Below are 27,483 nucleotides of genomic sequence, written 5' to 3'. Positions count from 1 at the left end.
AGCCCTGCTTGTCTCTGCAAAAGGCTTTCAAGCATTTATGAGCTAGGCCTGAGTGTTACTTTCTCTCTCTTTGGAAATGAAATGGACGAGAGAGAGAGGCAGGTTCCAAGAGTACTTTTACTGACCAAATTTAATTTCTTATTCAAAAAAGGTTATATAATCTCCCCCTTAAAATGTTGGTGTCCATATCTTATGCCCATTCACTTACCCACACAACTGATACCATGAGTCTTAAGAGAGGAGGCTAAGACAAGGGCATTAAATCCTTTAATATCTAAATTGCCTATATAGCAACAATGACCCAGCTGATGTGTCTATTTAAGGCATTCAGCTGTTTCAGCATTATCCACACACATTAGGTCACACTATTCTAAGTCAGCAGTTTGATTTACCCTCTTTGGAGTCCTCAGGCCCTATGCTACGTGTTTGGGGGTTTGATCATTAGCAATGCAGCTGTATTTGCAAGTTCTTCTTACTTAGCTGAAGAACAATCAGCAAAACAAGGGTGCTTAGTCTTTCTTGTTTCAAAGTCTGGATAGAAAACAGGCCCTGGCGTGTCTCAAGGTTCCAAGTGTCCTTTTTTACCAGCTGTGGTGTAAACAGGCACAAGTCCCATTGGCAGCACTAACCAAACCCTGCAAGTAGTCACTGGAATAATTATTTTAGCTCTTGACTTTCAAAGTGAGACTACTGCATGGACCACCTATGTTAAGAGCCAAGAAACTGGTGAAAATTACTAAAGAGTTATCACTCCCAGCTGTTTGAGGAGGTGCCATAGGTATGGCTGTACATTTGTCGTAGCATTTCTTTTAATCAAAAATCATTTCCCATGATTTTTTTATTAAAAATGCCATGACTAAGAGAGGGGTCCCAGGCAGGGGAAGGAGGCTGAGAGTGAGCCTGTCCTGCATTCACCCGTGGGACGGAGGGGCCCCAGTGGTACAACAACACAGTATGCCAAGTCGCAACGCCACTCACTCAAATTTGGCCTGGCTGGCCCCCCATCGTGATGGCAGGGCAGCTGGGCCAAACCTGAGTGGTGCTGCGACCCAATACACCAGGTCAAAATTCCTGGGCCCTACCCTGTGGGACAGGGGCCACAGAAGCTGCCACTGCAGGGTGACTTTATTAAAATCACAAACACAAGTCACGGACAAACAGGGAAATCATGGTATCCATGACATTTTTCCCACCGTGACAAACCTGCAGACCTAGCCGTAGGCCTTCCTAGACTTATGATTTTCCAGTTACGGTGGTACATCACAGGGGTAGGCTCCACAGATACAAACAGCAACTTTACCTTTTGCATTGATTCAGCTGCACTGATGTCATTTACCCCTGCACATAACACAAGAACTAGGCAGCAGGTTTAAAACAAACAAAAGGATGTATTTCTTCACACAACACACAGACAACCCATGGAACTCGTTGCCAGGGTATGTTGTGAAGGCCAAAAGCATAACTGGGTTAAAAAAAGAATTAGTTAAGTTCATGGAGAACAGGTTCATCAATGGCTATAAGCGAAGACGGTCAGGGATGCTCAAGTATCCCTAAATCTCTAACTGCTGCAAGCAGAGACTGGATGACAAGGGATGTATCACTCAGAATTGCCCTGTTCTGTTCCTTCTCTCTGAATCATCTGGCACTGGCCACTCTCGGAAGACAGGATACTGGGATAGATGGACCATTTGTCTGACCCAGCATAGTCATTCTTATGTTCTTCTGACTAGCTGGGGCAAATCCCCAGTCAAGATAAGGCCAAAGACTCATCTAAGGGAGCTATTATGCTCTTCCTCCCTATATTTGCATAGTCCCTTGACAGGACTGCATTGTGAAATTATTCCAAAGGGGAACCCTTCATTCATTTCAGATAGATGGGCAGATAGATACTGTTTCCCTCTCATTAAAAGAGAGTCTCCCACTTTTTTTGTTAATTTTTTCTCAATTCAATACCCTAAAAATTGCTATTTTAGTGTGTATGTGTTTTTAATTAAAATATCTTACAGACTGACACCAGGAAACCAGAAATAAGCAAGGGAAGAAAATGCAAACTTCTTTGTCACTCTCTGATCCAGTGGATATCATGGATATCATACCTAACTCCTTCTCCTTTTCCAGTACACTGAACGTGAGCGATGGGTGTCGCAGAACGAGCTCTCTGGCAGACGCAAGCCCCACAATTCCACCGCCAACAACCACCACGTCAAAAGTGCTATTTAAAAAAAAAAGGGGGAGGGGTCATGTTGTAAATGCTCACTAGCTACATGCTTCACATTTACATGGAAAGAAGCTTCATTTTAGCAAATTAACGTTGGACCCCTTTACAAATGTCTTCTTGAAGACCCACTTCTTCTGAAATGCATACAAGAAGCCAGCTGACTAAGTCATCCGCTGATTTACCTTTGATTTACCTCAGCTCGTTTATGCAGAGGAAAGGTGCGGAAGGGTAGGAGGAAAGAGGGGTGTGTTTTAAAAAAAACAAAACAAAACAAAACAACCCACCTGGAAGTGAAGCTGGAAATTGCTGTGTGAGGAAGAGTAGGGAGTTAAAGGGTAACAGAATACGCAGAGAAAATGTATAGTTCAGTGTAAAAAAAAAAAAAGAAAAGAATAAACATCTGTAACTAACAAGGCATATGTCTATATTCACCCTGATCACAATACTTGTCTCATTTTGTCCAAGCTTCATCTGTCTTAGTGTTTTAGATTTTATGTTCTCCAGGACAGGGCCTGTAGGTGGAAAAGCACCTAGCACATTTTGAGTACTAGCACAATAACTAATAATTAAGAGTACAGCAGACTGTCAAACTGTTTGCTCCTCCCTATTTTGATAGATGCAATTTTCCCTTCAGTGACCTGGAATCAGCAAGTCCAAGGCTCCAACTTGACAGTGTCAAGTCATTCTTCATGAGCATTCAGGACATCCAGATTCTCTGTTCATGAAATAGCTACCATTTAGCCAGGCAGGAACTGTAGAGCAGACTCACAGATGAAGCCACAACCACAGATCTTGATCCAGTGCTGAGACCATCTGAATTTAATATTGTCTCATTGTTTCTTTGTAACCCCCACCCCCATCTGTGTGTACTCACCTGTGGTCTCATCTTATACTAAAGATTGTAAGATTTTCAGGACACTGTCTTTTTGTTTGGTGTTTGTACAGTGCCTCGCTCAAAGGAGCCCTAAACATGTACTAGGACCCCAAGGCTCTACAATAATACACATAATAAATAATAATAATTTTAGGACTATGGTCATAATGAACTCAATTAACAAGGTTACTCTACTCTGACTCACAACTCTCCTGAACGCTCTCATAATTCTCTCAGGCAGCAGAATACAGTATAACCATTTCTTAAATTACATACAAAGTATATGCAATACAAGTAGTAAATTCTTCAGAGGAAAGAAATGTCCTGATCAAATATTTGTTTAGAGTTTTCAATGTTGATAAGTGCCAAGTGATGCACATTGGAAAACATAATCCCAACTATACGTATAAAATGATAGGGTCTAAATTAGCTGTTATCACTCAAGAAAGAGATCTTAGAGTCATTGTGGATAGCTCTCTGAAAACATCCACTAAATGTGCAGCGCTGTCAAAAAAGCAAACAGAATGTTGGGAATCATTAAGAAAGGGCTAAATAAGATGACAGAAAATATCATATTGACTTTATATAAATCTATGGTATGCCCACATCTTGAATACTGTGTGCAGATGTGGCCGCCCCATCTCAAAAAAGGTATATTGGAATTGGAAAAAGTTCAGAAAAGGGCAACAAAAATTATCAGAGGTATGGAATGGCTTCCGTATGAGGAGAGATTAATAAGACTGGGACTTTTCAGCTTGGAAAAGAGACGACTAAGGGGGGGATATGATAGAGGTCTATAAAATCATGACTGGTGTGGAGAAAGTAAATAAGGAAGTGTTATTTACTCCTTCTCATAACACAAGAACTAGGGGTCACCAAATGAAATTAATAGGCAGCAGGTTTAAAACAAACAAAAGGAAGTATTTTTTTCACACAACGCACAGTCAACCTGTGCAACTCTTTGCCAGAGGATGTTGTGAAGGCCAAGACTATAACAGGGTTCAAAAAAGACCTAGATAAATGTAGGGAGGATAGGTCCATCAATGGCTATTAGTCAGGATGGGCAGCAATAGTGTCCTTAGGCTATGTTTGCCAGAAGCTGAGAATGGGTGACAGGGGATGGATCATTTGATGATGACTTGTTCTGTTAATTCTCTCTGGGCCACCCGGCATTGGCCACTGTAGGAAGACAAAAAGAACAGGAGGACTTGTGGCACCTTAGAGACTAACCAATTTATTAGAGCATAAGCTTTCGTGAGCTACAGCTCACTTCCTCAGATGCATATCGTGGAAACTGCAGCAGGCTTTATATACACACAGAGAATATGAAACAATACCTATTCCCACCCCACTGTCCTGCTGGTAATAGCTTATCTAAAGTGATTTCCAGCACAAATCCAGGTTTTCTCACCCTCCACCCCCCCACACAAATTCACTCTCCTGCTGGTGATAGCCCATCCAAAGTGACAACTCTTTACACAATGTGCATGACAATCAAGCTGGGCTATTTCCTGCACAAATCCAGGTTCTCACATCCCCCCCACCCCCATACACACACAAACTCACTCTCCTGCTGGTAATAGCTCATCCAAACTGACCACTCTTCAAGTTAAAATCCAAGTTAAACCAGAACATCTGGGGGGAGGGGGGTAGGAAAAAACAAGAGGAAACAGGCTACCTTGCATAATGGTCAGTTTGGATGAGCTATTACCAGCAGGAGAGTGAGTTTGTGTGTGTATGGGGGTGGGGGGGATGTGAGAACCTGGATTTGTGCAGGAAATAGCCCAGCTTGATTGTCATGCACATTGTGTAAAGAGTTGTCACTTTGGATGGGCTATCACCAGCAGGAGAGTGAATTTGTGTGGGGGGGTGGAGGGTGAGAAAACCTGGATTTGTGCTGGAAATCACTTTAGATAAGCTATTACCAGCAGGACAGTGGGGTGGGAATAGGTATTGTTTCATATTCTCTGTGTATATATAAAGCCTGCTGCAGTTTCCACGATATGCATCTGAGGAAGTGAGCTGTAGCTCACGAAAGCTTATGCTCTAATAAATTGGTTAGTCTCTAAGGTGCCACAAGTCCTCCTGTTCTTTTTGCGAATACAGACTAACACGGCTGTTACTCTGAAACCTGTAGGAAGACAGGATACTGGGCTAGATGGACCTCTGGTCTGACCCAGTATGGACGTTCTTATGTTCTTAGAGCCATTTGAGTTTACAGTGTAAACCCTTACTGACACTGAACTCTTTAAATCAAGATTAGCTTTCTTTCAAGAAGAGATGCTGTAGCTAAACCAAAAGGTACGGTCTTGATGCAGGAATTACTGGGTGACCTATGTTATGCAAGTGGTCAGACTAGATGACCAAGATGGTCTCTTTTGGCTTGACTATGGACACGGTCCTATCAGCAGCTAACGTAAATGCATTATTGGATTAAATGGAAGGCCCTCTCCTGCTGTCTCTGGACTGGTGGCTCCTGTTACTGAAATATATACAATGTGAAAAGTGCCTCACATTAAACAAGGATGAGTCGAAATTCAGATCTAACCTCGAGATATGGACACTGGGACATAAAAATGTTTCATGTTTCCGTACTGCATGTCCATGGACCAACAGTAGGTATTACTTTACAGCAGTGGTTCCCAAACTTGGCTTGCAGCTTGTTCAGGGAGGGCCATGAGATGCTTGGTTTACCTGAGCGTCCGCAGGTACGCCACTCGCAGCTCCCAGTGGCCATGGTTCGCTGTTCCTGGCCAATGGGAACTACGGGAAGCAGCGTGGGCCGGGATACCGCTTCCTGCAGCTCCCATTGGCCAGGAACTGCGAACCGCAGCCACTGCGAGTGGCCATACCTATGGACGCTCAAGTAAACAAAGTGTCTCACGGCCTGCCAGGGGCTTACCCTGAACAAGCTACGAACCAAGTTTGGGAACCAATGCTTTACAATAAAATCCTATTATGTGAATATGATAGAGTGAGATATACCTGTATCAAATTGTGACCGCATTTATTTTGAGAACATAAGTTTGATGCAGAGTCACTTTGTATCGTAAACCTTCATGTTATATTGCAATCCACATTGTGGATTAGAATGTGGTGTACTGAGGACAGCGCTGGAATTGCAAGCTATCAATTTAAGGGTGGGGAGGGTTTCTGAATCCAGCTTGCAGCCTAGAGCCTGGATGGCTCTGTAGCAAAGCATGAGCACAGCAGACAGAGAATCTGAAAAGAGCCAGGTGGGGTGAGCTGTGCCTCAGTGACTTAGAGAGCAGCCTGTTTTCTCTCTGTGTGTTTTGAGGTTCGTGTGTTACTTGTTCTGAATTCTAAGAAATAAAGTAGTGTTACATTGCAACCGTCTGGCAACAGTATTTATGTTTTCTATCTCACTTCTGGTTGCATGCTGTGAACATAACAAAGCATCCATTTTGTAATACAGGCTTGATGCCTAATGGAGTGACCATTTCTGAGAAGCTAAGACTAGAGCCCTGTACCCGCATCCATCTGCGATCCGCAAACATGGCCCACGGATACCTTCAGATGTGGATATAAAGCAGATAGCCGTGAATTTGCAGGGCTCTAGCTATGACAGAGTAATCTAGAGCCATCAACTCCAGGTATACCTGATCCCCTGCAACAACGATGCAATATTCTACGCAGTAGCCTGGCCGGGAGCAGGGACTGGAGTTACTCAGCCTACAGCAAACGGCTGGGAGAGCTGCAGCTTCTGTCCCTAGCCAACACGACCAAAGGAGCCAGTGACCAAATTTAGCAAGGCGCAAGATCACGAACACAGCCCGCCCCGCGGCCCCCGGCCGGCCTCTGCACCAGGGGCGAAGGGGAGCAGCAGAGGCAGGCCCCAGCTCGGACTTGCCCCGTCCCCGTCCCGCCAGCCCCCACCCGGCCAGCGGGCGAACGGGAACCAGCTCGGCTCCGCGGGCGCCGCCCCCCGGCAGGCTCGCCTGGTTCGGGCCAACCCTGACTGAATCCACTTCGGCTCCGTCTACTCCGAAGTCAGCGCGTCCACACGCGGCCCGGTTCCAGTCCCGCCCCTACCCCCCGCCCAGGTTAGCGCCGGGCCGGGCGCGGCCGAGCTCCGTCCCCGGCGGCCTCACCTACTGCGGCGGCGCGGGTGCCCCGCGGCCCGGCCCAGCCCGGTCAGGCGCGCCCGGCCCCAGGCCCGGCCCGCCCGCAGCAGCAGCGGCATCCTGGGCTCGTCCCGGCGGCGGCTCTCGGAGCCCGGGCCCGCCCCGCTCCTCCCACAGCCCCGCTAGCCATGGCGGGCCCCCGGGCTCCTCCTCCGGCCCCCGGGGCAGGGCCCGCGCTGCCTCAGGGGGGCGGGAAGGCCGTGCCCGGCCAGGGCGAGCTCAGGGCAGCCCGCCGCCTCGCCGGGCCAGCCCGCCCCCGACCACTAGCCCGGGCCGGCCGGTCGGAGGCGCTCAGGGCGGTCTCCAGCCCGCCGCGGGGCCCCCCGAGGAGCGGATTCGGCTCGAGCGGGGGTGGGCCGCGGGCCGCGCCTGGGAATCGTCGTTGAATGGCGGGCCGTGAGCGCTGGCAGAATGGGGCTGGGGGGCCAGAAATGAGGCGTGTGGGAGGGGGCTCCGGGCTGGGGTGGGAGAGCGGGGCGAGGGATCCGGCTGGGGGTGCGGGCGCTGGGGAGGAGGAGTTTGGGGTGTAGGAGGGGGCTCTGGGCTGGGACTGAGGGGTTCAGATGGCAGGGGATTGGGGTGTGGGCTCTGGGGTGGGGCTAAGGATGAGAGGGTTAGGGTGCAGGAGGGTGCTCTGGGCTGGGATCGATGGGTTTGGAGGGCGGGAGGGGGATCAGGGCTGAGGCAGGGGGTTGGGGCATAGGGAGAGGCTCAGGGGGTGCAGGCTCTGAGTGGCACTTACCTCAAGTGGCTCTCAGAAGCAGTGGCACGTCCCTTCTCCAGCTCCTATGCAGAGGTGCGGCCAGGCGGCTCTGCACGCTGCCCTGTCCGCAGGCACCGCCCCTGCGGCTCCCATTGGAGTACCAGAGGGGGCCATTGGAGCATGTAGGAGCCGGAGCGGGGCCATGCTGCAGCTTCCAGTAGCCATGTGGTGCGGCCCTTGACCCCGTGCCCCGGCTGGAACACTGGAGCGGGGCAAACCCCAGACACTGCTCTCCAGCGGGAGCTTGTAGGCCTGCTTAAAACAGCTCACAGGCCATAGTTTGTCCACCCCTGTGCTAGAGAGCCCATTTAGGAGACTTCTCCAACCTGCACTAGCTCTTCTTAGTGGTGTGGCCTGACTAAATTAGATCAACAACAGGTGGTGTGGCTGTGAATATAAACTACTTAGCATTTATTTACATGCAGATGCCATGTGTTTAAAATTTGAAAACAAAATTGATCTTTGATTCCAAGTTGCAGATTTAACTATAACATTTCTTTCTTAGCACTTCAGCATTTTTCAGGCTGCCAGTCAATGGGATGCATCTGATGACATACATTCCTATCTGTAATTGCTAAAACATTAAAAATATCCTCCAATTAAGTGACATAGTGTTATTTAAACAAAACAAAATACCTGTAATATATGTTTTCTTTGTATGTGACTAGTGGCAAGAGGACAGAGGCACCAAACTGAAATTTCAGTAAACCTCTCTTTCAGTTCTACGATGCTGTTGGGAAAGTTCATACAACCAGTGCACAGCTTAAAGAAACTGTCAGCCCCAGGTGCATGCAGGCACTTATGGGGATGGCTGAATGCAGTTTTTAACAAGTAAGAAAAACAGATGTGTTTAATAGTTCATGTGCTAGTTAAAAGCTCTGATGCACATCGCTATGTAGCGTGGATAATCAATTAATACAAAAGCAACAGTAGCCAGTTACAAGTCACAGAACAGGAGAGAGTTTTCTCTTTTAAAAGTGTTTTTCTTTTCAAATAGTATGCTGTTGTCAGATATTGGTTGTTTCTTACATTTTCCAGTAACAAAATCACTGATTTACAAAGGAAAGTGTGTGCTTTAATCAGTATGTTGTGGGGTAATTTTATTTATCTTGGTTGAGAGTAGTTAGAATTTAAATTCTAGCTTCATAAATCCCCATCTTCCTTTGGCCTTGATTCCATTAGCATTTAAATTCTGGTTCTAGCATTCTAAATTTCCTTTATGTATTCAGAAGGCGCTCTAAAGAGTTATCTTTCCTAATGTAATTTAGTTGAACTAACAGGTTTTTTGTTTTAAAAAAAGTTAAAATGTAATTATTTCTCTACCAATAACAAATGTCAGACATTCATAGTCTGCATTCAGTCTTCTTCAGCATTCTCCACCAAGTCCTAAGAAGCATCCTCACAGAATAGATCCCAGGATTTTAACTAATTCCTGGGGTGTGTCCCTTTGTAGTACTAGTAAATCTTGAGGAAAGAGATGTCAGGAATGACACATATGTAGCAATCTGTGATGGACTCAAAACTGACTCGGGAGGCAAAATCCCAAACACTGTTGTAAAGCCTTATCCTGGGCTGATGCTGGATATCTCCTGCATACACACTTCTCTGCTTATTTCATGCTTTTGCAATACTTGTGTAGCATTTTCATGCCTACCAAGTAGTTTTGAATTAATAAGGTAGAGCAACTTAATGAGTACATGGGTTGGCAGAGGTAGAATGCTGAGCACAGAGAGAAGGGGAGGATTAGTTCAAGAGAAATACAAGTGACAAATCAGCTAGCAATATTTTTCTTCGTTACATTACCAAAATTTATTTTTCATTTAAAATATAAATTAACACAGGTTACCAGATTTAAAAAAAAAAAAAATAGGGCAGACTTAATAAGTTGGTGTAAACCACTGCCCTGGGACTCAATCCTATCTTTCTCTTTTTCTTTCATCATACGCTTAAAAATATTTATTGTGCAGTAATAGGGCTGCAAATGTGATAAAGCTGTACGTTCGTATAGGAAGATCTAAATGTTTGTTCTACGTTGACAGGGTAGACTATGAACGTATACAGGCTGTTGGCCCTGATAGAGCAGCTTCTGAATGGCTTCTGCGGTGTGGAGCGCTGGTTCGTTTCCAAGGCTATGATAAATGGCAGCATGACTACAATGGTCTCCCAACAGGGCCTTTAGGAAAATACAAGATACAAGCAATCGATGCCACAGAGTCCTGCATCATGTACAGAGGATTTGATTATTTGGGTAACCAAGACGCAGCTTTGCAAATTATATATTGTCCTTAAAATTCATCCATTTGCATCAAAGACTGAGCGGTTGTGTCTTTTTTTAGTTTCTTTGTGAATCATAGAGAAGGCTTGATTTTTAAAAGAAAAATGTTTGTGTTTTAATTGAGAAATATCAGATTGTACCTCTGTTTTTGCTGGAGATCTCCTTTTAGGATACAGATGGATTGGGAGCTTTGTCAGCCATTACTTGAAGAGGGAAGAGCATTAAATAATTGGAACAAAGCTTTAATAGTTAAATAAGTTCATAGGTCAATATGCATTAATGCAAACCAGGGTTTTAAATTTTCTGTATAAAAAACTTACTCTAAATCATGTGTCAGTTTTTGGTATTTGTGAAGCCATAGTCTTTTCTAGGAAAAGCCAGATAAGTAAGCTCTGCATTTCTAATTTAAAAGAAGCAGAATTTTTAAAAACTTGTTGCCTTTCAGTCATCTTTTACTCAACAAAGAACAAACATGGGACACACACTCTTCTTTTTTCTTTGCAAGTCCTCTTAAATTTCTTGCATAATTGCATTGTTAGTTCAGCACTTATCAGTCATGCTGATTTTCTGTCATTTGCCTACTTCCGTATAAAAGCCCTTAGAACCTTAGTCATGCTTTTGTGATTGTGAAGCCAGTGGGATTGCTGCAGAGTAAAGTACAATAATTCATGATGCATTATGGCTCTTCCATATGCAGGCGTCTGTTGCCACCAGTTTATGGAAGCATGAGAATAAGAACTACAAACTCGTTGGCAGCATCTTATACAGTTTGCTCCTTGTATTATGATTTTTTCTCTTTTCCAGATGGTCTCAGACACGTTGAGGAAATTAAGCTGAGCAACTGTATTTATATCCAGGATGAATGTCTGCAGAGGATCAGTGAGACTGAGAGCTTACAGAAAAGTCTCCTGCGTCTGATGATAATTTCCTGTGGGAATGTCACAGATAAAGGCATCATATCACTCCACAAACTAACGTGAGCCATTGAGGGAATGTCTTGTAGAACACGGCTTTTCTAGCTGTTGCCATATTTGTCTGTTTAGAATAGTATTGGATTACTGACATTCGTTTGTTTGTTTACATTAGATTTCAGTAGTCTTTGATGTACAATGAAAGCAAAAACGGTGCGGGCTGTTCTGAGAAATCAATTTTAGTAGTTTGAATTAACACACAAAAATCTAACAAACCCATTAACCTAACAGCAATTCAGTAAGTAGAACTGTAGGCTATGGTGCTGAAAGTAGGAAGCCTAAGAGTATGTGAATCCTCAGCTGCATCATGTCCTCAGAGTTAACCTTTTTTCACGTCCCCTTTTGTAGGTGAGATTCAGAAATGTTGGTTGCTCAACAGATTACAGCAGACCATGCTGTCCCTGTGCTGAGGCATTGTCTCTGCAAGTGCAGTAGATTAGTACGTTTACCTGCCACCTTTGGACTACTAGGAACTAACCACGCACTTTCACCTTGCTTTCTGCCATTGAGCACCCCATCCCTTTCTCCTCAATGTAAAACAAAAACAAACAAAAAAATATCAACCCTGGCATTTACAACACACTGCACCTCCTATTATCTTTGTTTTCTTTAACCACTTTCCTTTAGCTGTGTCTGATTTAGCTCCTGAGGTCTTTGGGATAGAGGCCTTGTTTGTTTTTCAAACCCTGCATGGAAGGCAGTATGCCAGTGAAGCCCCTATTCAACAGTGCACTCTTTGTTTATTATACAGGAGTATAAATATTGACAAAGTTCTTGCTAATGGTGAAGAGGAACTAGTTTGGCTTTCACAGCCTTAGTAAGTTACTAGGAGGACTTCTGATAGTAATAAAAAGTAAGATAAAAAGAGCAGGATGGTATGTGGGGCAGGGGTCTTGTCTTCATTTTTGTCAGCAAAGCACCTTGTTCACTTTAAGAAATGAATCAATGGAAGCTTGTAGCTACTAAGCACCTCTGAAAACTGTAGGTAACCAATTTTGAAAATATTGGCTCCCTATTAAAAATTCTTTGAAACACCTACACCCCCCCAGAATCTCATCGTATGTATAATTAATTTAAGCATGAAAGTATCTGTGCTTTTGAAATTAATCACTCTGTCTTGTAAAGTAGCCTCTGACTGACTTTTTATATATTTATAGGAACCTTGAATATTTATTTCTGAGTGACCTTCCTGGGATAAGAGAGAAAGAAACTACTGTTCAGATCCTTAAGAAATCAAAGCCATCACTGGAGCTGGAATTAGATTTAGAATAAAGGCATCTTTACATAATTCTGAGGTGTCTTATTTCATAATATTCAGTCTCCTTGAACTATGTGGGTTATATAGTTGTCACGATGCTTATATTTCCTCATGGAAGAAGATCTCTCATCCATAGCTTTGAAGCTATTTAAAAAAAAAAATCAATCTCAATGAAATGTAGTTGAACTTAATTTGTGCTTTCACTTAACTACAGTGAATGCAATTCTGTAAACATGTTACCAATGTGTATGGTGAAGTTTTAGTAAACACTCTTGAAAACCAATTTCAGTCAAATCCAAATGGAAAGAAATTCGGGGTAGTTTTTTCAAAGACAGGCTCTGACTTTTCCAAGGGACTGCAGCTGGTAGGCCGAGCACGGTTGTCCTGTGAAGAAGCAGGTTTTCTTGTGGATGCCCTTGCACCAGCTATTGCTTTAAACCACTTTGGGCTTAATTAGGCCTAGTACCTACCACTGAACAGGTTTGGGTGCACTTCATGAAATGACTTAATTTAGTAACAAATAGTTTATACTTGTGCCAAGTTGAGAGAGGTGGTCTGCCTTCAAAAGGGTTATAGTGCTTTTATGAATCCCTTCCAGGCTTCTGTGGGGAGGGCAAAGAAGGGCTTGCAGGGAATTGCCAGGGCAGGGGAGCAAGGTTCTTGCTAACTCCACAGTTGTATGTTGAGAGTTCCCAGAAGGGGAGAGTGAAAACTTCTATTCAGTCTCTTACATGACAGCCCTGAATGTTTCTTTTTTCTCTTCCACTCGGGGAATCTTTTCTGGGTTGTACCTGTTGCTTTTTCTCTCTCCTTTAAATCCTTTCTCCCTCAAATTTAATGCAGAGCAGAATGGAGAACATCCGTTGTTTGTCCCATTTGAACAACTTGTCCATTCTGAAAGACTCACTGACCTGTATCTTGGAGGGTATATGCTCAGCAATTTGGGGACAGTAAAGCTGAGCTGATATTTATTTTAGGATCAGTATGAAATGAAAGAATTAAAGTTAGCTTAAAGAACAGCCCTGACTAGTAAGTAGAAGGAAGGGCCTTGAAAATAGTGAATTATAAGGCTAGAAGGAATGAAGTAGAGAGGATGTCTGGTTCAAAGAATAACTAAAACATAAGGAAAGGTTTCTAAAAAGGCCTCTGACCAACAGGGATGATTGTGGATGGTTTTAAATAAGACTGAGATTGTGTCTTAAAATGACCTGCATGGTCCTTCCCACCCCACATATCAGTGTCATCTTAAAAATTAGGGCCTGTATGAACCCAGATGCAAAAGAAATACTATTGGTCAGCAAGGAGAAGGGGGCAGAGAGAGGGAGGAAAGGCCTTGGGGAGAAATACAGTCTGATCTGGAATTAAGGATGAATTGTCTCAAATTGTTTTTTTAGCTAAAGTCAGTACTTGGCCATGCCATCACTTGTTTGTTAAAGCACATAAAAAGTAAACTCTGAAAAGATTCATTGGCCGACCACGCTGGAGCTGACCAAGATGGGTCTAAGCACCCTGGGGTTTAGCCCATTCGTAAGTATCCTGATCAAATGATAAGTGTTGTGTTACTGTCTGGATATAGTAAATTGTTTACTATTTACGCTTTAGGCGTGTTTAGAGCAATTGTATAAATACCATTTGGCCTTTGGATTTAACAAAGGAATGAATGGTTACATTAGTGGTGTGGTAATACTCTTCGTAAATAATAATAATTCCAACATTGGGTGCCTCTATTAGTGAACTCTGCTACTCAACTAGAAGGCTCTTCAGGAAGAAATATGGCCACAGAGGAGCGCTGAGTGGGAAGGGGGAATCTTTGAGGAAAAAATATAATCAGTGTAATTTTTTTAAACAGGCTATCATGTAGCCCCCTATAGCTGCTGCTCTCCCAGAATCCACGGATGGCAGGAGATAGTTTTAGTCTCTGCACTCTAGCTTTTTCCTTACCAGTGAGTGGGCTTTTCTACTGGAACAGGCCTTGGGATTTAATTAAGTGACGTATAGTGATGAGGGAAAATTAGAGAGACTGTTAGGGAAAGCAACAGCCTAAAACACTTTCAAGAAGATGCAAATGGAAGTGTCCCACTAATCTACTGTTAGGTGAAGTGTACTAGCAATTCCACCTACTTACAAGAGCGCTGGTGAAGGAGCCTTAGGACCCTGCTAGTATCAGCGGACCTGGTTTTTGATCTTACATACATAGATGTAACTTGACTTTCACAGATTACTCATACTTCGTCAGTACAAATGAGAGCAGAATCAAGCTCTGTGAGTTCCCTTGGGGTTTGTACTATTGGGTTTAGGCCAATCTCTGACTATTAGAGATCAGGATGAGGTAGGGGCAGATTATCTCACATCTGCCTTCTATGGAGTGCTCACATCTTCCTCTGAAGCATCTGACACAAGATTCTGGACTAGATGGACCTCAAGGGCTGATCCCGTGGCAATACCAATATTCCTACTCTTCAGAGGGTGGCCATAGCAGGAACTGTGCTTGGAATATGGAACTCCAGTACAGCCTACAGTTCACAAGATCAGGTCCATGATCTGACACACAGCCTACGTGCTACTTAACTATACAGCATAATTGCTCTGTTCTATCACAAAAATGCAAGGCTGGATGATTTATTCCTATATAAAACACTGAAATTTAATTTTTCCCCCTGAAAAAGGACATAACCAAGCAAATACATAGGGGACAATGCTTGAGATTAAATGATATAAAATGTATTAGTCCACTTATCTGAACATTAAAGTATAAAACAAATCCGTTAATCTGTCCTCACAAGACTATGTCTGGCTATCTGCCCCACTAAAACAATGTCAAGTTTTTGAACTGCATTAGACCTCTGATAGTATTCAGAAGAATACTACTTTCTCTGGACTTCAAACAGCTGTGAATACTTCTGAGGTTGTACTACCGATATTAAAGACATACAAATAGAAAGGTGAGCTACATTAATTTTTATTCAGAACCAATAAAGTATTACATCCTGAGATTACACAAAGAAATGAGATTTATCCTAGTATAGATATTTAGGAGGCCTTCCTGCCCATTCCTTTCTAGTACTATAAACCACAGGTGAGCGGTTTCTGGTACTGATCAAACAACGAGTGAAATCTCTTGGTAATGCCAGAAAGGGAAAGGCAGGGGAAACCTAAAAGCAACAGCAAAGTTTTACTAAAAGAGTGTGTATCTATTTTATTGTCCCCGCCATCAGTGACAATGCTGTAGTCCACTGGGCATTCCATTACATTTACCTGAGGCTTTTCTAATGTTCCTAACACGTTATTTGCACTTAAAAAAATATATTTTACCATGTTCAGCCAATTGAGTGAATGCTCCAATTAGCTGAACAGTCTCCAGCCCCATTCTTACAAACTCACACAAATAACTTTACTCACACTGTGAGTCCCACTGTTGGTCCTGCTCATGTGAATTAAATTATGCATACGCATAAGTGTTTCAACTATCTAGTGCTGTGTAATATATAGTATATTTTTTCATTATTTTTAATGCTTTGACACAATGGGACTTTCTGAAACGAGTGTATTTGGCATGCTTTTGACTTTACTGCAAAGTCTGGAATACAGGCACTCAATGTGGTTTATTAAAGTCACATGCTGTAAGCAGTGGTTCTTGGTAATGCTGAACCACAAGATAATCACAAAACAAAAACAAAACACTTATGTTCTCCTTTATACATAGAATACTGATTAGCATGCAGCTCTGAACTCCCTATGGTGACACACCATAAACTAACTTCAGAGATCACTTATGTGCCTATTGTAAAATGTCCATTAATTTAGTTTTTCACAGTAAGTCTTCCTTTTAGAAACTGTTGAAGGCTTGCGCTTTGAACAATAAATAGCTCTCTCTTAGTAGTGACTTGCCGTCTTGTTAGATGTTGGGGAAATGGTAGTTTAATTTTCTTGTGTTGCTATACAACTTCTTGTTATCCAAAGCTGGTAAAATGTTACTGCTGGTTAACTGAGGCAGGTACTGTAACTAAAGCAGAAATCACAGTTTATACTTTCACAGGAATTTGAAGTAATTTTATGCATTTCATTTTCTAAATGATACTGTAAGCCATTTGAAAATATTTGCACTACATAAAACAATTTTGCACTTCGCACATTTAGAGACCCAGAGTAGATATGCATTTGTTCATGGGATTATACAACTTGCCTTGCAACAGCTCTTCAAAATTTTACTCAACCCATTTATCTTGAGCAAATAATTTATGTTCATATTGGGTTCTGGGGAGGTGGATGGGTGCAAGCCTGCCCATGGCAAAAGGACCCTCCCCCAGCCTAAGGGGAGGATCCACTGGGCCCAGGACTCACATAATTACGGGAGGCAACAGAAAAAACAAGGACAGGTGTGAGGGTCAAAGGGTCAAAAGTGGGGAACCTGAAGGGGACGCCGAGCAGAGTTGACAGGCAGGTAAAAGACTAGTATCATCATCAGTCAGTCACATGACAAAGGGGCATTGATTTGATCCATGAATTGTTTCCATCAGTCTTAACTTCAGCAGATGTGTGGGAAATTCCCACATCTGAGCCATTCTTTTTTAGGTGACAAATCTGAGGAACTGTCCCAGATTGAAGTGTCAGTAGAAGAAGTTTTGGAACAAACTGATACATTAAACAGTAATAAGTAGGGCTGACAGTGCAATTGAAACTGCGATGAATCACGATTAATTTTTTTGAGTGAATTGTATGAGTTAACTGTGATTAATCAACAGCCCTAGTAATAAGTCACCAGGACTAGATGGTATTCACCCAAGAGTTCTGAAAGAACTCAGATATGAAATCGAAGAACTACTAAGTGTGGTATGTAACCTGTCACTTAAATCAGATTCTGTACCAGAGGACTGGAGGACAGCTAATATGACACCAATTTTTAAAAAATGCTCCAGAGGTGATCCTGCCAATTACAGGCCAGTAAGTCTGACTTCAGTAACAGACAAATGGGTTAAAACTGTAGCAAGGAACAGAACAGATCAGCACATAGATGAACAAGATTTGTTGGGTGAAGAGTCAACACGGCTTTTGTAAAGGGAAATCATGCCTCACCAATCTATTAGAATTCTTCGAGGGAGTCAACAAACATGTCGACAAGGGTGATCCAGTGGATATAGTGTGCTTGGACTTTAAGAAGGTCCCTCACCAAATGGTCTAGACTTAAGCAAAGTAAGCAAGTCATGGATAAGAGGGAACATACTCTCATGGATCAGTAACTGGTTAAAAGAAAGGAAATAAAGGGTTGGAATAGCTGGTCAGTTTTCAGAATGGAGAGAGGTAAATAGTGGTGTCCCCCAGGGATCTGTATTGGGACCAGTGTTTCTCAACATATTCACAAATGATCTGGAAAAAGGGGTAAACAGTGAGGAAGAAAAATTTCCAGACGATACAAAATTACTCAAGATAGTTAAGTCCAAAGAAGACTGAAGAGTTACAAAGGGATCTCACAGAACTGGTTGACTGGGCAACAAATTGTTGATAAATGTAAAGTAATGCACAAGTGCAAAAATAATCCCAACTATACGTACAAAATGATGGGATCTAAGTTAGCCATTACCACTCAAGAAAGTGATCTCAGAGGAGGGATAGCTCAGTGGTTTGTGCATTGGCCTGCTAAACCCAGGGTTATGAGTTCAATCCTTGAGGGGGCCATTTAGGGATCTGGGGCAAAAATTGGTGATTGGTCCTGCTTTGAGCAGGGGGTTGGACTAGATGACCTCCTGAGATTCTATGATCTTGGAGTCATTGTGAATCGTTCTCTGAAAACATCTGCTCACGTGGCAGTCAAAAAAGCGAACAGAATGTTTGGCACCATTAGGAAGGGACTAGGTAATAAAACAGAAAATGTCATAATGCCACTGTATAAACCCCTGGTACATCCACATCCTGAATATTGCATGCAGATCTGGTTGCCCCATCTCAAAAAAGATACAGTACAAATGGCAGAGATACAGAGACGGGCAACAAAAATGTATAAAGGTATGGAACAGCTTCCATATGAGGAGAGATTAATAAGACTGGGACTTTTCAGCTTGGAAAAGAGACGATTATATGATAAAGGTCTATAAAATCATGACTAGTGTGGAGAAAGTAAATAAGGAAGTTTATTTACTCCTTCACATAACAGAGGAATCAGGTGTCACCCAATGAAATTAATAGGCCACAAGTTAAAAACAAACAAAAGCAAGTACTTCACACAATTCACAGTCAACCTGTGAAACTAGTTGCCAGGGGATGTTGTGAAGGCCAAAACTATAATGGGGTTCAAAAGAGAATTAGATACATTCATGAAGGATCAGTCTAGCAATGGCTATGAGCCAAAATGGTCAGGGATGCAACCCAATCCTCTGGGTATCCATAGCCTCTGACTGCCAGAAGTTGGGAGTGGACGACAGGGAATCATTTGATGATTGCCCTGTTCTGTTCATTCCTTCTGGATCATTTGGCATTGGCCACTGTCGGAAGACAGGATACTGGGCTAGATGGGCCCTTGGTGTAACCCAGTGTGGCTGTTTCAGTGTTCCAGTGGAATGCAGCTGTTGTGGAAGGTCAGAAGGAAAGATGAACTCACAGATGGCTAGTGCAAATCCCTTGGAGGACTGAGAGCATCAATATTAGAGACCTTGGGCTGTACTGCAGGACAACAGGAAGCCAGTGTAGTGACCAGAACGCCTGGGTGATGTGTTCATGGCAACCTGTGTTGCCAAGCAGAGAGGCGGCTGCATTTGGTACGTCAGCGTTTATTCAGGGTGTGCAGTTTTATTGGCCGAGCGAAGCAAAGATCCAGACGCTTGGCTTGACGGCATTTCTCTCTGTGTGTGTATGTATTGCATGCCCTTTGGAATGCCACATCTGACGAATTCCAAAATGTCAGCGAATGGTCTAGGCACCAAGGGGCAGAACACTAGTAATTTTGGTAAAAATCAGAAACTGGAAGGAGGAAAGGGAAGCGGGGAGAGCGGACTCGGAGCCCTGGCACCTAGTTAGTAGAGCCAGCAGTTTCAATCATCTCTGCAATTGTCTATAGAGAGACAAGCCAGCTGATGGCAGCTCTTACACCTACCAGCATCACCACCATCCCCATCTCAGCTCTGCCCGGCCTCCAGTACAGTTTCAAATGCTGACCCCTTGAATGACTTATCTCCCAGGCAGAAAGAAATGAGTATGATGGTAGGGAGGGCACAGAGCCTCTGTTCCGGGGGCAGGAGGGGGTGGGAATAGTTTCAGGGAGTCCCTGAAACAGAGGAGGGTGGCACACAGGAAGCTTGTGGGGGAGGGATGCAAGGAGCCGCTGGGTTGTGCGAAGAGCTTACCCCGCAAAGCAAGAGAGCATGAGCTAGTCTGAATCTAATAACTCTCATGACAGCGTTCTGTCAGGCATTTTCATTTCTAACTGGCTCTGGCTAATTACACTTGTCTCCTGTTCACCCCTCAGTGTCTCAATGAAGATCTGGCCTGAAGTTCAGATTGCACTGGGCTGGCTTGTTAGCAAGGCAGGTAATTGTCTTCTTGGGTTACAAGTCAGAACCACCCATTTCTGCAGCCCACTGCTGGTCTGATCTGGGGGGATCCTCATCTCCCTGAAAACTGCAGGTGTAGGAACTCCAGCTCCACCAGCTGGAAGCTACAAAAGGGAAACAAGCTCCTACCTGAGGCTATGGGGCACTGAACACTACGAAGTAAATCTTACCCCTGGCATGTGCTTTCGAGTTGGCCGGGTTGGTTTCCGAGTGGCTTTTTCATGTTCCCTTCCCAAATCTCCTGTTTCTCTCATGCTGTCAAAGTACGGATGTTGCAGTAACTGTTCACATGTGAGCCTCTCAGCAGGGTCCATATGAAGGCAGCCCTAAGCAAACGTCATACAGCTAAGGATCACACAGGTGGTCTTTTTGTGTTCAGTGGCGTTACAACATTACAGATGTTAAAAGCAGCTGGTTTTAATGAACATCTGTGGGCTCTGGGGTTTCTTTAATGGATCCTTGGAGTCCGCGTTTTCCAGGGTTAAGAGTCAACACAGAATTCCCCAAGCCATGTCACACACGCAGGTGGCTAACACTGAATTATCCTTCTCTTGGATAATCTACATAGAGATTAAGTGTGAACTCAGTACTTCACCACAGACTGTACTTCGCTTACCTTCATTAGTCCTAGCGCAGGATATGAAATGTTAGGGAATTTCAATTCTAGTGGCTCCTGGGGGGGGGAAAGTATATTTACATTAGTAACTGTTTCAATTATCAGGGTGTCATCACGAACGTGCTTTCCACACCACATGATTAGGGCCCTACCAAATTCATGGTCCATTTTGGTCAAATTCACAGTCATCGGATTTTAAAAATCATAAATGTCACGAGTTCAGCTATTTAAATCTGAAATTTCACAGTGTTGTAATTGTAGGAGTCCTGACACAAAAAGGAGTTGGGGGGGGGGTCACAAGGTTATTGTGGGGGGGGTTGCAGTATTGCTACCCTTGCTTCTGGCTGCTGGGGGCGGTGGCGCTGCCTTCAGAGCCGGGCAGCTGGAGAGCGGCAGCTGCTGGCCCTGGGAGCCCAGCTCTGAAGGCAGAGCCGCGGCCAGCAGCAGCGCAGAAGTTAGGATGGCCAGATAGGATATTGCCACCCTTACTTCTGCCCTGCTGCCTGCAGAGCTGGGCCCTTAGTCAGCAGCCGCCGCTCTCCGGCCGCCCATCCCGGAAGGGAGACCAGATTTCACGGTCTGTAATGCATTTTTCATGGCCAGGAATTTGGTAGGGCCCTACATATGATGCATTCATCATCTCTTTTCACTTCCAACTCAGCCTATTTCACAATCAACGGCATTTTAAAGATACTTGAGTACACAGTTACCGAATAAACACACACTGATTGAATAACAATTTGCTTATTGTTTTGTTCGGTTTGCTCCTGGCACCCACATTTTTCTGCAGTCATGGCTCATGATGATCTGAATCCAGTATATCCAGTGTTAGATAAACTGAAAGGAATTTTATAGAGGATTAAAGACAAGGAACAACAAAATAACAAAAGTCTCTGAGGATTAAACCACGAGAAAATATTAAAGTAATTACACATGTATTGATCATATAACAATAACTAAGATGGAATAAGAACCATCTGCAAGTATCAGATGCAAGTAAACACCAAGAAGAGGAATTGTTTAGAAGTCTGAGTGAATCAGATTAGGGGTGAGAGGATAAAAATGATCAAAGGAAAGTTTAAACCGATCAGATTGGAAAACCAACCAAACAAGACATGACTGAGCTAAAGTCACCTAAAAAACAGTCTCCCAGTGGATATGGCAAGAGCCCTCTTTGGGTCACTGAACACTGGACTGGACAGACTTTCAAGTACATACTGCAGGGAACAATCCCAAACAAGCAGAGGGACAAGCAGAGCTGGTAACAAGGGGCTTTTCCATCTCTGGTTTCTGTTGGCCTGACCCTACAAAGTAGAGTTCTGCAACCCAACCCAACCCAACCCAACCCAAATCTGATGGGACCCCACTGCAAACACCAGGTTGTGGTCGGGTTGGGTCAGAAAACAACCTGACCCTCTCGGGCTCAGGCTGGGTCGGGTTCCCTCCCCCTTCCTGTGGGGTCGGCACAGCAGCGGCTGTGTGTCCTGCTCCTGCAGGCCATGCAACACACCCTGCAGGGTGAGCATGCCAAGGAGTCGGGGCACCTCTTGCTCGGCAATGCACACACAGTGCAGCAGAGGGCAGCAGCTGGCAGGAGCGGGGCGCGCAGCTGGGGCTGCTGCCAACCCCATGGGCAGAAGGTGGCAGCAACACTGACTCAAGTTTGGGGGAAGAACCAGACCTGGGTCAGAAAACGACTTGGCCCTCTTGGGCCCACATTGGGTGGGTTTGGGTCCAGTCGGGTTTAAAAATTAAGCCCACGCAGACCTCTCCTACAAAGACTCATGCTCATGAGTTGAATGGCACTACTCACATGCTTAAAGTGAAGCACGTGTTTCAGTTTTTGCAGAATCGGGGCCTACGACCTGTCCGCGTTTGGCGTTTGCTGTGTCCAATAGCAATGATCGCCTCAGTGTAGCACTTTTCATGCGGAATACTGACGGGTCAGGATCAATGGCTTTTAGCTGTGCCACAGGCCATCAGTTCCTTCCATCAGGTCATTAATCCCTAGGAAATGCCTTGAATCTCAATCAGTTATCGCTTAATTGGAGCCCTGCACGCAGCTCTGTGAACAACAACCTAACTACACACCCCAGGAGAGTCAAAGCAAGAACACTTCTCTATCCAGAACACAACCATCTCATTTGCATAGCATACAAATTGCTAATTAGTGTTGGACTCAAGTCAAGTGTGTAGGGCACTCTCACCTTGTTCTCTGGATCTGGAATTCGCACCCCACTGAAGAACTGATTAGTGCTGAATACTTGCTGATGCCTGGGAATAAGATCCCCTTTAATCAAAAATAAAAAGCCAAGTCAGGTGAATTAGATATTTTACTAGGCCACATTTTCCAAGTTTACCCGGTAGCAAGGCTGAAACTACACTCGAGAAGATTTTTAAATAGATATCCTGGCATCAAGAGAACGAATACAACATTCACTTACAAAAACTAATCATTCATCTTGACCTCACTGATTAAAAGTCTTGATCACTTTTAAAACTATCACTATGTTGCAATGAATTGGCTAGTTCATGCTACTTTACTAGATGGAATCAGAACTGCTCAACTGTGTGTCATTGGCCTTATACCGATAATTGCTAATGGAGAGTCTTTTGTAGCAGAAGTGATAGAAGCCTGTGCTTTTGGAGCAGGAGAGCCAACCTTCAATCTCCACTGCTACCACCAGGGTCTGAATTTCCACGCTTTGTGCGTAGTGACAATCAAGCCATGGTTGCCTGGGGGATTTATTTTTCAATATTAATGCCTGGTTAGTTTTTTTCCTTCACTGTTTGGCAGTTTACATCACGCTGGCAAATTGTGAGTCCCACAGCCTAAAAGGCACTTCACTATAGCAGCAAGGAGCATATCGTGCAAGGGCAAAGGCGTGCCCATAAATAAAGCACCTATACTGGTATCACGGCCTGGCAGTACTCTAAAGGGCAAGTCTTTGGTTGGTTGACCATAAACAGAGATGCGTGTCCACGTGCGAGAGCTAGAGGGTGCTGCATGAACAGCTGTGAGATCAGGCTGCAGGACTCAAAGCCAAGCCGTGCTGTCCTGATGTGTACGGGGTACTCTAACACAAGGCAACACTGGAGATGCTGCGTATACATTTATTAAGAAAACAAATCAACCAGTAACTCCCCTGCTCAAACCTAAGAAGATGGAACAGTCCCCTGCTGTAATGAATGACTGGCAAGAGCTACTGCTTGTTTTGGGCTTTCCTGCATCGTTGGCGTAAGACGTGCTTTGTTCACAATGGGGGCTAGAAAGGTTATGCCAGCCCAGCGCTCAGATGAATGCTGTGTTTCAACACTTTCAAAGACAGGGGCTTTGCTCATGCTGTTCGTGACAATGGGCCCTTCCTTTATGAACACTGGAAGGGGGACAGGCTAGGGAAGATGGTCACTCTCTTATTAAAATGTGATTTTATATTTATAACCTTCCTTTTGGATAGCCCTGAACAGACAATCATTGGGCAAGAATGGGCTGAAATGCAGTAACAGGCATATGTTAGAGCCACGCTCTCCCCAAGAGGGTTTCATAAGCCCTGTCTGCAGCCCCTGTACTTATGAAAGAGCAGCTGGGATTGATCTAGCTGTTAAAATCGAACCACTAACCCAGGGTTAACATAGTAATGAAACCACCGTAAGAACATAGCTTTGATCAAGTAGCTCTCCAAGGCAAATCATTCCTTAACCTGCCTTCTTTCCACAGCCTGGATCAAAAGGAAATCTTTCTGAGCTGAAAGCCCATTCTTACAAGAAGTTGTAACTTTCCTAAAGCTTAAGAGGGAGCATTCCAGAAACTGTAGCAATCAAATCATGACTATGATTGGTTTTACCTATATTGGATAACATGTATTTTATCTATTAAAAGGACTAATGGACTTTTACATGATTTTCTAAGTTACTCAATAAGAAAATATGAATCTTGATCTACCCAAGAATCACATATGAAAAAGCAGGTTTGTTTTTTCCTGGAGCTGAGAATCCACTCCATATATTACACACCAATGTGAAACAAAAGCAGTAAGAGCTGGTTAATTCCCACCTAAAACTTTTAGGTGTCCCTAATGACACACATGAATACTGATCTATTAAAATCCCAAATTCTAAATCCAAACCAGACTAATGATGCCTTTGTCGCTAAGTAATCGACAGCTGCGAGAATCACAATCATTCACTGTTTGCAGTGTCTTCCTCTGGATATTCTGACCCTTTTACAAAATACATTTTACTGAGACTTCTCCCTAACTGTAATTAGCCAAGTCCAATTAGTCCTTACACAGAGGCACGGAGATGCCACAACTGCTGGGAAATAGTACGGCTGTTTCCAATCTTCATACAGTCCAGACGGGTTGATGAAAACAGGGGAGAGATTCACATTTTCCGGAGAGTTTGAGGTGCAGAAGGAATATGTTGTTGGTTTTTTTAAATAAATTTTAAAAGGCTTCTATAAAAAAAGCTTTCCCTGGATAAAAACAAAGAATCGAAAGGATGGCAAAGGCTACAGCTACTGCAGATGCAGCTCAAGGGGAGAGCAGGGGTGTCCAGGGAACAGACACCAAAATAACTATAAAAAGAACAGGAGGACTTGTGGCACCTTAGAGACTAACAAATTTATTTGAGCATGAGCTTCTGTGAGCTAGCTGTAGCTCACGAAAGCTTATGCTCAAATAAATTTGTTATAAGGTGCCACAAGTCCTCCTGTTCTTTTTGCGGGTACAGACTAACACGGCTGCTACTCTGAAACCTGTCAAAATAACTACGGCTCACATCAAACTGCAGCAACACCTATCAAAGGAAATCCTCCCAGTGGACTCTCAATCAGGTCCACGGTGCTCAGATGCCATGGTGATGGGCTTACAAATCTACATGGACTAGAACACAGGGAGTCTCATCCAGGGCCCTGGGAAGACCAGACACAGTGGCATGAGGCCTGTTCTAAACCTGGGGGAATGGCAGTGGGAGGGCTCCTTGGAGAGGAGAGAGGGAGATAAGGCCTTAAGCAAATAATTCACAACAAATAATCTGCCTCATTTCACCTCTTTATTCCTGTTCAGGAACAGATGGCAAAATTCTCAGCTCTACTCGTTCCAAGTCAGGCCCAGGTTTTGCCCGAAAATACGGTTCTGCCGATGGCTAGTAAGCGCTCCCTGGAGTCTGCAGCACTAGTCATTTACACAAATCACACTCTACTGTTTCTGTCCCCAAAACTGGGCCACGTAGCTAACTGAACCTCGCCCTCTAAGGGGCAGATCCTGCAGCAGGCTCCATGCAGGCAAACCCCTGTGCCCATGTGGGGCCAGCTGCTGGTTTGGGGGCCTGACATACTAATGTGTGCTCGGAGCATACAGCTGAACTTAAAATTCACTGTCGGTGAGTATTTGCTTCGGGAAAGTTGGATCTCTTGAGAATGACTGGGAGGTAAATATGAAAGACTCAGAAATGCAATGGAATCAGAATTGGCTATCTTCCGGTTATTCCACTATTCACGTAGCTCATTAAAAACCACCACCACCTCCGTATCCCTAGTCCATGGAAGTGTCCTAGAATGACTTAACAAGTGGGTGACCAACTTAAATCCTGGAGAAAGACTGCAGGAGCCCCTGGGCAGCACCTGCGACCTCGAGTGTATGTTCTTGCAAACACATGCATGGGGACAGGGCCCGTTCCCCAAGAAATGCTGGGTAAACCTAACTGCCACCGAAGTCAACAAGAATACAAGCAACCCTAGTAACATTCTTCTTCTTCGGAGGTTCACCCGTGCTCCCATTCACTCCAGGGGGAGTTGTGGGGATCAGGCCCATCGTGACCAAGACAAAGTTAGACAGCTGAAAAGTTATTTACTTTCTCTTTATTTGCATACGCATTGCTGCAGTTCAGTTGGGATTCTAAAGTGCAATTTGCTGCTAAGCTCAGGACTGCTAAGTGTGTTTGCACAGTGATCATTGTGCTGTACTCCGACATACCATTTCCTGCTGTGACTCAAAACAGACCAGTGACCATTGCATGAGTGTGAAATAAAGCAACACACCTGGAGGAGGACTTTGATCTGCGCTCTGAACTGATAATCGGAGACTTTCCTAAGATACAAGTGTTGGCTGGATTCTGATTTGCATAATAATCAGGTTTGTCCGGTACTTGCACTCTTTCCATTATTGGTTAAACAGGATGATTAGAGAGGAACGTGGCTGAAACCTCACTGCACGGGGACAACTTACCCAAGGTTCTCCTTATTAGGTACAGCTGGTCCACATCTGATTTTCCAGGCCACAAGGGGACACCTGACAACAACTCTGCAAAGACGCAGCCTATTGCCCAGACATCCACGGGAGGGCCATATTGAGTATCTCCTACAAGTAACTCAGGAGAACGGTACCATCTGGTAGCCACGTAGTCTGTGTAATAATCACTAGGTCCAGCTAGATTGTGGGCAGGAAGGATAGAAATAAATAGAAATCTGGGATCAGAATTATTAAAGGAAAGGTAATGAGCATGTTGCTTATCATCTCTCTCAGACACTGCTATAGTAATGGTCATGAAGGTCATCCTTGCAGCATCGCATGGTAGAAACCAACATGGTCTACTGCACTTATTCAGAACCCAACTTTGCAATGCTCATGACCCGGTGCAATCAAAACAATATTTTCCTGAAATCAGGCTACGCACCACTCCTCCGAGAGGGCGCTGCCAGTTCTCAGCTCTCAAACCCCAGGTCGCTTGTCTGGAGAAACAGGCAAACCGAAGGGTCACAAGATTATTATTATTATTATGGGACAAGCGAAGCCGCCATTCCCGGGCGAGGTCCTTTTGCAA

The 27,483-nt window shown here is 44.1% G+C and overlaps 3 protein-coding genes across 6 annotated transcripts in view; 1 reads left to right on the top strand and 2 right to left on the bottom strand.

The window, feature by feature from the left end:
• L2HGDH (L-2-hydroxyglutarate dehydrogenase) overlaps positions 1-7,435 on the bottom strand; it is a 46,963-nt gene extending 39,528 nt beyond the window's left edge. The window contains exons 1-2 of the mRNA XM_084632640.1: positions 7,205-7,435; positions 2,097-2,212 (exon numbers count right to left, since the gene is read on the bottom strand). Of these exons, the coding sequence (XP_084488766.1) occupies positions 2,097-2,212; positions 7,205-7,296 (208 nt within the window). The 5' untranslated portion in view covers positions 7,297-7,435. The remainder of the gene's footprint in view (positions 1-2,096; positions 2,213-7,204) is intronic.
• On the top strand, positions 6,954-12,534 carry DMAC2L (distal membrane arm assembly component 2 like). 4 transcript variants are annotated; one of them, XM_084632643.1, is made up of 5 exons: positions 6,954-7,156; positions 8,721-8,831; positions 10,040-10,248; positions 11,080-11,251; positions 12,404-12,534. In XM_084632643.1, the coding sequence occupies exons 2-5, from the start codon at positions 8,728-8,730 to the stop codon at positions 12,516-12,518; spliced, it is 600 nt and encodes a 199-aa protein (XP_084488769.1). In that variant the 5' UTR covers positions 6,954-7,156; positions 8,721-8,727; the 3' UTR covers positions 12,519-12,534. The 4 variants fall into 4 exon arrangements, with proteins under 4 accessions (XP_084488769.1, XP_084488768.1, XP_084488767.1 ...); XM_084632642.1 differs by having other exon boundaries at positions 8,669-8,831; XM_084632641.1 differs by lacking the exon at positions 6,954-7,156 and adding an exon at positions 7,446-7,633.
• A 2,912-nt stretch (positions 12,535-15,446) lies between these two features.
• CDKL1 (cyclin dependent kinase like 1) overlaps positions 15,447-27,483 on the bottom strand; it is a 34,263-nt gene continuing 22,226 nt past the window's right edge. Inside the window, exons 5-9 of the mRNA XM_084632464.1 lie at positions 26,889-27,089; positions 22,869-22,951; positions 20,662-20,718; positions 20,216-20,371; positions 15,447-16,507 (exon numbers count right to left, since the gene is read on the bottom strand). Of these exons, the coding sequence (XP_084488590.1) occupies positions 16,400-16,507; positions 20,216-20,371; positions 20,662-20,718; positions 22,869-22,951; positions 26,889-27,089 (605 nt within the window). The 3' untranslated portion in view covers positions 15,447-16,399. The remainder of the gene's footprint in view (positions 16,508-20,215; positions 20,372-20,661; positions 20,719-22,868; positions 22,952-26,888; positions 27,090-27,483) is intronic.

The sequence above is a fragment of the Lepidochelys olivacea genome, assembly GCF_965140295.1.
Source record: "Lepidochelys olivacea isolate rLepOli2 genome assembly, chromosome: 6".
Lineage (NCBI taxonomy): Eukaryota > Metazoa > Chordata > Testudines > Cheloniidae > Lepidochelys > Lepidochelys olivacea.
The sequence above is the reverse complement of the archived record's forward strand: the minus strand, read 5'-3'. Positions and strand labels throughout refer to the sequence as shown.